Below are 13,107 nucleotides of genomic sequence, written 5' to 3' on the forward strand. Positions count from 1 at the left end.
TTACTATCAGATATATCAGTCTGGATGTCACACCACTTCCTCAAAATCAATCTATCCAAAACCGAACTTATAATTTTTCCTCCCCCATATGCCCCTTCCCCTGATCTCACTGTCAAAATTGATGGCACAACCATAAGCCCATCCCCACATGCCAAGGTTCTAGGTGTAGTCCTGGACTCTGAACTCTCCTTCAAGCAACACATCCAATCACTGTCCAAATCCTGCCGCCTCAACCTCCGCAACATCTCCAAAATACGCCCCTTTCTAACCAATGAGACAACAAAGCTCTTAATTCACTCGCTGGTCATCTCCCGCCTCGACTACTGCAACTCCCTTCTCATTGGCTTACCTCTACATAGTCTATCACCTCTTCAATCCATTATGAATGCCGCTGCCAGACTCATCCACCTTACCAATCGCTCGGTGTCTGCTACTCCTCTCTGTCAATCCCTCCACTGGCTTCCGCTCAGCCAAAGAATTAAATTCAAAATACTAACAATTACATACAAAGCCATCCACAACTCTGCCCCCAGCTACATCACTAGCTTAGTCTCTAAATACCAACCTACTCATCCTCTTCGTTCCTCTCAAGACCTCCTGCTCTCTAGCTCCCTCATCACCTCCTCCCATACTCGCCTCCAGGACTTTTCCAAAGCCTCCCCAATCCTATGGAATGCCCTACCCCAATCTGTCCGCTTATCTCCTACTTTATTAGCTTTTAGACGATCCCTGAAAACACTTCTCTTCAGAGAAGCCTACCCTACCCCCACCTAACTGTATTTTCATTTTCTCCATCAGCTCATCCCCCACAGTTATTACCTTTTGTTTCAACTTGACCCTCCCTTCTAGATTGTAAGCTCTAATGAGCAGGGCCCTCTGATCCCTCCTGTATTGATTTGTATTGTAAGTGTACTGTCTGCCCTCATATTGTAAAGCGCTGCGCAAACTGTTGGCACTATATAAATCCTGAATAATAATAATAATAATAATAATACTACCGAAAAGGTAAGTATATAGTATCTTTTTTTAAAGGTTGCCTTAAATTTTATTTCAACACAATTCACTTTAATGTTTTTTTTTTAATCTGGGTTTACATGTGCTGAGCAGCTGGGAAGTGGCAATTAAAAATGTGATTGTCCCAGGACGATGTGATATTACCGAACTAAGATACATTATTTGATATGTATCTTGGTTACACCTCTCAGTGCTAAGCATCTGATGCCCCATACACACGGTCGGATTTTCCAATGGAAAATGTTCGATGGGAGCTTTCTGTCGGAAATTCCGACCATGTGTAGGCTCCATTGGACATTTTCCATCGGAATTTCTGTCGCACAGAATTTGAGACCTGGTTCTCAAATTTTCTGACAACAAAATTGTGTACACAAAGTTCCATGCATGCTCGGAATCAAGCAGAAGAGCCGCACTGGCTATTGAACTTCATTTTTCGTGGCTTGTCATACGTGTTGTACGTCACCGCGTTCTTGACATTCGCAATTTCCAACCAACTTTGTGTGACCGTGTGTATACAAGACAAGTTTGAGCCAACATCCGTCAGAAAAAATCCATGGATTTTGTTGTCGGAATGTCCGATCAAAGTCTTATCGTGTGTATGGGTCTTTAGACTTTCTTAGCCTGTAAATATATAATGTATGTAAATGTTATTGACAGGTTTATTATTTTCATTTGCAAATGAGCATTTACCCCTAATTTGGTGTGGTTCAGAATGTGGTGGAAATATTTTTAATTTGTATTAGCTAGCCAGTTCTGAATTATGAATGAATTATTATTATTTTGTAGTAACATATCTTACACAGACTTCATTGCTCTGCAGCTTTGGGATTTAAAGGTAATCTAAAGCAGGTTTGTATTGCTGTTTGTGTTCTCAATGAGGGGATTCACTCTCTTGATTATTCATGGTGCTCACTGTCAGTAAGAATAAAAGTGAGGGAAAATAAAAAATTGTGTAATTCTCACGGAAAAGGGACATGGGTGTTCTAACCTTTTTCTATTCTATCCAAATCCTGATTGTTATTTTTATTGTTTTTAATATTGCATATAAACATTCTGGATACTAAATTCAAGTCATCGGATGGAGCGTCATATATTTTTTGGGATATCCTGCTTATTGTTTACAGAGCTCAATAGCTCAATATGAACTCAATATACACAAATGAACAATTCCTCACAGCCTGCATGTTAAACATGTTTTGTGTGATGTTACAATAGCACCTTTTGAGGGAAAACATCTTTGTTTTGATCTTTGGAAAACACATCATTCTCCGGAAATCCTATCATGGGTGCATCCTATATAAATGTTTATTTGTAAAATACAGATTTGATACACATAATTAAAAACGTGGATAAAAAGTGTAGCGCTAAAAATAAATTAACATAACACACCTACGAAGAGGGGGGCTGTCTGATCAAAGATGTATATAAGAATCAGTCTCTCATAAAAAAGAGCATGACAACACAGATAATGAATCACAGCATAGGAAAGACCCTATTCGATAATGTGTCACAATGGAGTCGCAACACTCAATTTATAAAAATAATGTGCAAGTCACAATGTCATATGAAAGTGCTAAATATAGTGAATTTCCATATAATCTAACCAATATAAACATAAAACAAGATGACCTAAAGGTTATGGTGATGGTGACTTGTTAAAAAGAAACACACTATTCTATGCACTTAAAAAGGGACAGACCCATATATACTCATGGGTATGTCAAATAGTACAATGCTTAATTATAGTATATATAAAAAATGTGATAAAAAAATCAAAATATACTACTCTAAAAGGTATGAAAAGTACACAGTGATGAAAAAAATTATGCAATTCCTGCAAACAGTCTCTGGAGTAGATGTGCTCAGTGGTGGATATATACAACCAAGAGTGCCTTTACCTTCCAAGAGGGGGGAGAGAAAAAGGTACTCTTACCAGAAATAGTGGACCCAACTCACCGTACGGTGGTGGATCTAGCAGGCATAGAATCGGAGACGTGAAGTCAGGCTTCCAAGATGAGCCACACAGTAACCTCTTCCACAGCTCAAAGAAGATCCAAAACTCCAGTCTTTATGGAGATGGATGGAACTCTCCGAAAGAAAACAGTAGCAGCTCAACTGGGAAGTCTCATAAGACAAACCACGTAGGTTTAACACGCCAGCCCTAGCCACTTCCTTCACCACAATTAGAATTCCAAAGAATGCCCCATTTTAACCAATGCCACCACCAAACTTTTATTGTTCAATTGATCTGTTTTTATTGATACTCCCATTTTTGCTTGGATATCCTGTTTTACTGCAATAAATTCCTTCAAACGGATTTACACCATGTGGAGGCTTTTTCTCTCATATGCTTTGAATATAACACCCCCTATCTGGAGGACACGGTTCCAGGGAGCTGCTACTGTTTTCCTTCGGAGGGTTCCATCCATCTCCATAAAGATTGCCACTTTGGATCTTCTTTGACCTGTGGAAGAGGTTACCGTGGGGCTCATCTTGGAAGCCTTCACATCTTTGGTTCTATGCCTGCTAGATCCACCACCATACGGTGAGTTGGGTCCACTATTTCTGTAAGAGTACCCTTTTCTCTCCCCCCTCTTGGAAAGTGAAGGCACTCCCGTGTGTATATATCCACCATTGAGCACATCTACTCCAGAGACTGTTTGTAGCAATTGCATAATTTTTTTTCATCACTGTGTACTTTTGATACCTTTTGGAGTAGTATATTTTGAATTTTTTATCACATTTCTTATATATACTATTATTAAGCATTGTACTATTTGACATACCCATGAGTATATATGGGTCTGTCCCTTTTTTAAGTGCATAGAATAGTGTGTTTCTTTTTAAGAAGTCACCATCACCATTACCTTTAGGTCATCTTGTTTTATGTTTATATTGGTTAGATTATATGGAAATTCACCATATTTAGCACTTTCATATGACATTGTGACTTGCACCTTATTTTTATAAATTGAGTGTTGCGATTCCATTTTGACGCGTTGTCTCATGGGGTCTTTCCTATGCTGTGATTCATTATCTGTGTTGTCACGCACTTTATTATGAGAGACTGATTCTTGTATATATCTTTGATCAGACATCCTCCCTTTTCGTAGGTGTGTTATGTGCATTTATTTTTAGCGGTACACTTTTTACCCACATTTTAATCACAACCAGTCTTATTGTTGTGTTGGCTGTTTACATTTGGGGTTAGCTTTATTTTTACATATTTAAAAAAAACATAAGTTTAAACATGTGTAACTCTATGAAATATATTTTAATTTAATTATATTTTTTCCTTGTATGGATGTAGCAAGGTTTTACAGCTACGCAAAACTATGTTCACAGTTGGATTAACAGAAAAATTAAAGATTAGAATTTCCACTTACCATTGTTGACACATTAAAGTGTCCTTTACTATCAAATTAGCTTTCAATGCCAATGCAAACACAGACTCAACCATTATGTGAGCAAAGATATAGCCCAATTGCAGCTAACAAACACTTTGCAGACCACAGAATACCTTAAATAAAGGCTAAGGTCACCTTTTTCAGGCAGAATTTAACTTTTCAAAATACATAGAAGCCTTTTGTTATGTCTTTTCTGTCCAAGCTGTCCCAATGTGCTTATCTCTCATGTACCCAGTCCATGGCAGCTTTGAATCTGCACCTCTCTGTTCAAAATGTAAAAAAATTCCTTATGAGCTCTGGCTTCCTGTTTCATCGCAAGTTATATCCCAACATGCACTGCATCACGGAATAGTCTGTGTTTTACTTCTATGAACCACTCGCCCTCATTACTATATAACCTCCTTTTTTTATTTCCACCTACTTTCTTACTTCTTTTTAAGGTTGACATACTCTGTACAATCTGATTGTACATTCCTCTTTAGACCTACCATGAACTTTGTATTGCAAGGGCCTGCCTGATTTGTTACAAATTGAATAGATTATTCAAATGGGTTCCCCTATTACATAGTTTTGTTAAATCTAAAGGAACTTGTCCAGAGATTGTACAATCAGATTACATAGCGTATGTCCAACTTTATACAAGTAGATGGGAGGGAGACATTAAACTGTTACTAAACCCACAACAAGTAAAATCAGTCTGCATATGCAGTAAAGCATGCTTGTTATACTCACTGTGAAACCTAAGGGGTTAATCCTCTGCATTGTGTATAAAAGGCTGCTTGATCCTGTCTTCTCTGATTCTCCTCTTCTTCCACTGTCCCCAAATCATCTCCTGATAGAATAGAGTCTCTGGGGAAAACTGCACGTGCTCAGTTTGGTGTGTATTGCTAGAGAGTTTTTCTTTTTTCTTGGGGCGGGGGGTGCATGTGATCAGCACTGTCTACACAGAGGATCAGAGGTCCTGCAGCTTCATAGGACAATCAGGGGAGAATGAAAACTCCTCCTAAAAGCTTTAACCAAATACTGATAGAAGTCACAAGACTGCTCTAACTGATGACAAGGAAAGGTATTTAGTGTTTGATATTTACTAAAATAATTGCATTTCCATGTTCTGAGTATTGTGGGTGACCAGATATAGTGAACGCATGGTCCTGGGTTTAGTAACACTTTAAAGTGGTTGTAAAGCCTCAAGATTTTTCACCATATTTCATTACGATGAAAAAACCTTTTGTGCTGCAGCTCTCTCCCAGACCCCTCCTTTCTTGTTAAGCCCGATCCGATCCAGCGAAGTGCAAGAGCTTAGCAGCTCCAGCTGCTGTCTCTTTTTTTCATTGGACAGATTGATAGCAGCAAGAGCTATTGGCTCCCACTGCTGTTAATCAAATCCTATGACACGGGGAGCAGGGAGCTGGGCTCAGTCCCGCTGTCTGTGTTACTAGACACAGCAGCGGGACTCAGGAGTGAGCACACATGGGTGTCCCCAGGGAACGCGGCTTTCTGTGGGGGTACCTGATGAAGACGAGGGACTTGGAGCACCAGTGGGTCACCCCAGATAGGGAGGATACACAGAGCAGGTAAGTATAGGCATGTTTGTTATTTTTGTTTATTTACGCGATCACTGGATACAGAGGCAGAATGGGGATCTACCATTGTAAACAAGGAGGATTCCCATTCTGACAGGGGACATCTCAGAGATCCGCTGTTCCCAGTAATTGGGAACAGCTATTTCTGTCATGTCCCAGGCAACCAATCCCCCCTACAGATAGAACACATTTAAACCCTTGATCCACCCAGTGTTAACCCCTTCCCTGCCAGTGCCATTTATACATTGATCAGTGCGTTTTTATAGCACTGATCAATGTACTAATGTCACTGGTCCCCAAAAAGTGTCATTTGGGGTCAGATTTGTCCACTGCAATGTCGCAGTCCCACTAAAAATCATAGATCGCCGCCATTACCAGTAAAAAATCAAAAATGCAAGTCCCTAAATCTATCCCATAGTTTGTAGACGCGATAAATTTTGCGCAAACCAATCAATATATGCCTATTTTGATTTTTATCTTACCAAAAATATGTAGAAGAATACATATTGGCCTAAACTGATGAAAACATTCGTTTTTTTATATATATTTTTTTTGATATGCATTTTAGCAGAACATTAAAAAAGATTGTTTTTTTTTTTTTCAAAATTGTGACTTTTTTTTGTTTCTACTGCAAAACGTTGCATGGCCACACAATTGTCAGTTAAATCGATGCAGTGTCGTATCGCAAAAAATTGCCTGGTCATTACAGTCATTCATTTTTGCTCTTCAATGTGCTCTCTTTTGCAGTCTCTTTTACAACCAATTCCTGTTTCCATGCACTCCAACAAAAGTTGCAGGTTATTACTGATCTCAGGTTTCCCAATAGTGACAACAGCTAAACATGCCTGTGCAATGAGCGTTGGCATGCCTGCTTATAGTACCTACTATAAGTGCATGTGACGGGTTCACAGCGGAGTAGAACAATTGGCAGACAAAGACAGTTTTTTGTAATCCTATAAAAGGTAATAAGGGCCTGAACAAGCATCTTCATGCCAGGATCACCAGGCATTATTTTATTAAATGCTAAAAGATTTAATGAAACTGAAAATATCTTTTGAAATTGCATTAATGTCTTATAGCTTAAATCAGATTTTAGCAATGGAGTTTACATTTACTTTAAATTGTATCTTTAGTCAAAAAAGGGTTAGAATACCTGTCAGGTTTTTATTGTTCTCTGAGGAGTTAACTGCTGGGATAATTTTGTCCTATTTGTCCTGGTAACCACTGTCTCTGTTTTAGAGGGTATTTCCTTTATTTTGGAGGTATTTCCTTAGCATGTTGTTTATACAGACACAGGCGCAACAACCAGTCTCATATATTATTAGTAGTGATTAGTAATAGTTCTGCAACTAGGTGTAATATTATGTTTAATGGTTCTAATTTATTGTTCTCTGCAGTGGAACTACAGGGTTATGATGTAACTTCCTGTTTATGTGTTTCTGTTGTCTTCCAATAAAACAAAAAGGGCTCAGTCATGTGTCCAGCACGTTCTTGACTGATAACAGTCATATCTGCAGGAAATTTCCATCACTCTCACTTCCCATTGTGTCTCTGTAACAGGAAATCAAGGTAAACCTCTATACAGTGGGACACAGGCAGCAAATAAGAAAACAGACAGGGATTCTGATGATTTCATTGGCAGTAAATAAAAAAAGGCTTTGGATACAACTTAAAGGCAAAATAGGGTTGATGCTGCTAAGGACATACATACCACAGTGTTACACGAACTGGTAAATATTCCTAAGATAAAAACTCCAAGGAGTGGGCCACTGGTTACTCCCATTATTGTAAAGGAGCCCTGTGCAAGAGAACAGAGAGATGAAAGTTAGAGAATACATAGTTAGAGAAACATTATATTTCTTATTGACTGGTCACTAGCCTAGTACCTGTAGAACGCCACCACCAAGGAGTGATGACAAGGCTGCTACTGTAATGCATGCACATCCATAAATGAGAGCTGAAAAAAAAGAGAATGGGTATGGAATACATACTTTCTGTCATACTCCTTAGGTCACAATCAACACATTATTCATAACCAACACATTCATTAACTTATGTAATATATTTATGCATTGCTAATACAATACAGTATAATGGATGGTATACGTGCACCTCTGCACGTAAATGCCACACCTACAAACAATGAACTGTGATAGTGTCAGCAATAGTAGGTGTGGGCACCCATGGTGTGGAATTGAAAAACTACCCAGCATTTACTCAGGAACAAGCAGGTTGGGATTTTGCTGTGTAACAATCCTAATAGGTGGTTTGCCTTGGTGGTAATAGCATAAGATTTAACAGACAACTAACCTAAAGTACCAGTTCAATAGACAAGTGTAAAAGAACAACAGGAGTCAAAGGATAAGCTAGGGTTATGAACCAGTAGCCAAGACTCACAGAACATCAAACAGTGCAGTCATATACTATATCAACCAACAAATGGTATTGGTAAGTGCTTATAGTGGTAGCAATCTGTATTTGACCACATTGGAGAAATAACACCAATCTAAGAGTCTGGTGACGAGAATGAAGGCTGGCAGTTCACAGGGAATGAATGGAAATTTCTAATTCTATCTTGTCTGCAGCTGATTCTCCCCAGTGCTTCTGCTCCTTCCATACCGCTATCTTGAACTTGGGTGCCAACTGTGACTTACTGATACCTTACAGCTGGCACAGACACAGCCTACAGTGAGACTGGTCCTGCAACCTTCCGGGATGATCCCAGCAGGCTGTGGGCAGAGGGGATTGGTAGGAAGAGATGGCAATAAACTATAAAAAATATCTGCCATTTCTGATGAGCCTGGGGGCAGGAGGAAATTAAAACGGGTAAGAGTAATTTTCACGTGAAGGTCTGCTTTGAGCAACTTAATGTTTTTTTATAAAAATAATACATATTATTACTTAAAAAAAAAATACTTTATACAGTTTGGTGAAGTACAGCAATTACTACAAGGCCTCAATGATAGTGCAAACATTGCTTCTATCTGTGCAGTACTACAACATAAATATGCTCTACAGCTTGTTCTCACAGTCAAAGCCTATTGTTGTGGTTCATTTTTTTTTGTAATACGTTTAATCTGATCCTCCTGCATGTGGCAGATTCTACATAACTGAGTCACAGAACCAGTAAATTAACTATTGTGCATACAAGACAATTAAAGTACGTTAGTTATGCTTGTGCCTATAAATACTAATTTAATTTGGAGTGCAGATCTGAAAGACACATGAAGATAATTTATCTAATTTATTATCTAAGAGAGTTAGTTTGGTCCAGTATTCTATTTCTGTTTATTACCATGCTCATATAAACCCAGTAGATAAACCTAGTCCAGCAGAGATAAGTACAACAATTTTTAAGGGTACAATGTCATCTATTAAACAGTTTAATGCTCCCAGAGCACATCTTACTTATTCTTTAACAACAGGAAATGCTTATTCTAAAATGGCCCAGTCCAAACCTCAACTCACTTGAGATGCTGCTTCATGATGGAAAAAGATCTTAATACAATTGCCAATGGTGTCTTAAGCACGCCTACATGCAGTCCTCAAAAAAGGATCTTTGTGTCTTAATGCTTTTTAAGTTTTCACAAACTGCCCTATACTTACATTTTTTTGTTTTTTGAGAATTCACATATTGTATTTAATCCACCAGTTTACATTATTTCACACAGGCAGGCTGTGTATTCATCAGTGATTCATGCACACATGGGGGTAGTTAAAAATGAGTTGAATCTTTGAGCCCGGAGGCTTCCCAGGAAAATATGTAGTTGCAATATGATGGTGATACTTATAGTGTACCATGCCCAGTCTATGGACTATCAAATCTTTACATATTTTAAACGAGCAATAAATGAGCTTTAATACAAGCCAACTTTGACTTCTGTAGCTGAAGCCACTATTGAGCAATAATTACCAAAGTATATGGCAGAAGCCCAAAAGTCACTCGTTATTTTCTCTTAGCAGCTTAGCTCACCCCGTTTCCCCATCCCAGAGCTCCTGCTTTTTGTAGTAGAGATGAAAATCTACAAGGCTACTGTTGCTGCTGCTGGGAGGGGACAGCAGGCTGAGCTGAACTACTGAGAGAAATGACTTGAGTACTTCTGCTTGAATTGTAAAGCTGAATTGCTCTACAATGCCTGCAGATGTCATTGAAGTTTGTTTTCTTGTTTGCTTGTTAGAAATATGTTAATACTTGAATTCCAACGTTTCGTCACAGATTCACTTTAAGGAAATGTATGATGGTGATTTAAAATTTATCTGACTGGGAAAATGTTTTGCCCAAGTCAACAGAAAGGACAACCAGAAAGAACAGAATAGTATTATAAGGTAATGAGGGAACCATCTTGTTAAGAGACATCCATTTTGGGTAATGGAAAATTACTGTTAGCATGACATAGAAACCTATTGCTTAAGGTCATATGTGTTTTTGCTTGTACAAGGTATTTAGAATTATCACAAGGTTAGATATCTGTTCAGAACAGATGGATGCGGTTAAGCTACTTCCCTTTTTAAGAGCAGAAGTAACTTCATGGCGTTAGACCACAGGCCTATCTTGGATCACACCTAAGAAACATTTTAAACTGTATATATATATATATATATGTATATATTTAGCTTTTGCTGCTAGGCAGAAATATTGCTTGTGCAAAGAACCATGATGACGTAGTAAAATATACTATCTTGCATATTTTATGTGGCAGTCCCTGATTGGCCCAACCACAGGGCTGTGCGTTAGCTCAAACTGCATAAAACTACTGTGTGTGCTCCAATAAACCCACAGTCATTATTCACGTACAATCGTGTATGTGTGGTGTCTGTCCACCGGTGATCGGGACCTCCGCTCTTCCATCCTAGCCTAGGCTACCAGGGGTATTATTAAGGAGACGAAGACCTAACAAGTATGACAGCACATTCCACAAACAACTGAACACACAAGCACAGCACAATGGAGACCATTTAGGAATTTAAAATACAAATTAAAAATGTAAAGAATATATGTCAAACATACAGAAGAAACAGCATTGCAGCAGAATGAGTATATGTCTTTCCAGCAATATAACCTTTCTAACCCAATCTTTTTAAGGACAAAGGAACGAGGAGGCCAAAAAATCAGAGCGCTTATTATCATTGCACAGTAAACAAAAAAGGACAATCTTGGCACGAGTTACAAGAAAACAACGATGGACTGATATCTGTGATTGAGGAATTAAAATATGATAAAGGTACGCTTAAGCACAGTAGATTTAAATTCACCACGTGAGAACAAACTTTGTAAAAGTGTTAATTTCTGCCAAGAGAGTTAGTAAATAAATCTAAATCTGTTAAAGTAGCCCTGCCAGTATGAGGGGAAAAATTCTGTAAAAGAAGACGGTAAATACTTACCTTCCTGGTGTCCTGTGTCTTAAAACTCCATGTAACTGATATGTGGCCCCTGCAACCATCATCCATTTCTGAGTGTATTAAATATCTGCTCACCCATTGCACACTGTGGTTTCTCCCAATGGCTAGTATTCCTGTAAGGACCTTTGTTCTGGAGAGAGAAACCACAGCATGTGGAAGGGGACTTTGAAGTGTTAGATACCTGTTGTGGATTTATGAAGAAATAATACATTTGTATTTACTGGTAGAAATGTGAGATTTGTTTAAAGTGGTTGTAAACACTTACAAACCACTTTGACCTACAGGTAAGCCTAGATTAAGGCTTACCTGTAGGTCCAAGAAATATCTCCCAAACCTATACGGTTTAGGAGATATTTGCCCAAAGACGGGCACCACTATCTACGGCGCATGCGCCGTAGACAGCGGCGCGCAGGCGCATTGAGCGGGGCATCGTCGATGACGGCAATGCCGCGAGTCTCGGCTCCCGTGCGCATGCGCGGGTGTGACGTCATCGCTGCTCCGGCGAATCCGGCGCTGGAGCAGCGACACCCACGGAGACCCACCAAGAAGATGGATGCTCGGAACTACAGGGGACAGCGGTGACTTCACTGGCTCCTGTGTTAGGTAAGTGACACATAATGGACTACTATGCGATGCATAGTAGTCCATTATGCTTTGCCTTTACAGGGAATGAAAGAGGAAGTAAACTCATCAGGGTTTACTTCCTCTTTAAGCCTCAAAACGGATGAACCTAGATTTTGTCATTATTGAACTGTTAACCTCTTGGAGACCTTTAAAGCAAAATAGATGATCTCCTGTTTTCCAAGTTGGTACGACCTCAAATATTGAAAACTTTTACAAGCATGCATTGAGACAGAGACAAAACAAAGAAGATGTGTACCTGGCTTTAGTTGATAAATAACAGCCACAAACACAGCCATAGAAAAAAAGTTACACAAATACGTGACTGGACTGTTATCACATTCACCTTGCCTAAACCATTGCGTTTGAGTGAGGAACTGTTTAACCAGTTAACAACTGGCCCATAGCCGAATGACGGCTACAGGGCAGTTGCTTGACTCTGGTAGGCTGTCATATGACGGAGCGATCGCTTGTAAACAAACCGACGTCATGTTATGACGCCGGTTCCTCCCTCCCCTCTCTGTACCGATCAGTACAGCGAAGGGGGGCAGATCGGTGTCAGCAGCGCTGTGAGCTGGATCTGCAATGCCCACAGTGCTGCTCACCGACAATTAACCCCTCAATTCCTGCCGATACTCTGCAATACCCAGCAATGCCCTGATAATACTCTGAAATGCCCTGACCATACCCTGACAATACTCTGCAATACCCTGACAATACTCTGCAATGCCCTGACAATACTCTGCAATGCCTGACAATACACTGCAATACCCTGACAATACTCTGCAATGCCCTGACCATACCCTGACAATACTCTGCAATACCCTGACAATACTCTGCAATGCCCTGACAATACTCTGCAATGCCCTGACCATACCCTGACAATACTCTGCAATACCCTGACAATACTCTGCAATGCCCTGACAATACTCTGCAATGCCCTGACAATACTCTGCAATGCCCTTACAATACCCTGACAATACTCTGCAATACCCTGACAATACTCTGCAATGCCCTGACAATACCCTGACAATACTCTGCAATACCCTGATAATACTCTGCAATGCCTGACAATACTCTGC

At 39.5% G+C, this 13,107-nt stretch overlaps 1 protein-coding gene across 1 annotated transcript in view; it reads right to left on the reverse strand.

Moving 5' to 3' along the window:
* SLC5A5 (solute carrier family 5 member 5) overlaps nt 1-13,107 on the reverse strand; it is a 137,704-nt gene that overhangs the window by 49,970 nt on the left and 74,627 nt on the right. Inside the window, exons 11-12 of the mRNA XM_077475548.1 lie at nt 7,891-7,961; nt 7,716-7,802 (exon numbers count right to left, since the gene is read on the reverse strand). Coding sequence (XP_077331674.1) covers nt 7,716-7,802; nt 7,891-7,961 — 158 coding nt within the window. The remainder of the gene's footprint in view (nt 1-7,715; nt 7,803-7,890; nt 7,962-13,107) is intronic.

This window comes from Lithobates pipiens, unplaced genomic scaffold (genome assembly GCF_037356315.1).
Source record: "Lithobates pipiens isolate NorthernLeopardFrog02 unplaced genomic scaffold, aLitPip1_a1.2 Scaffold_13, whole genome shotgun sequence".
Classification (NCBI taxonomy): domain Eukaryota; kingdom Metazoa; phylum Chordata; class Amphibia; order Anura; family Ranidae; genus Lithobates; species Lithobates pipiens.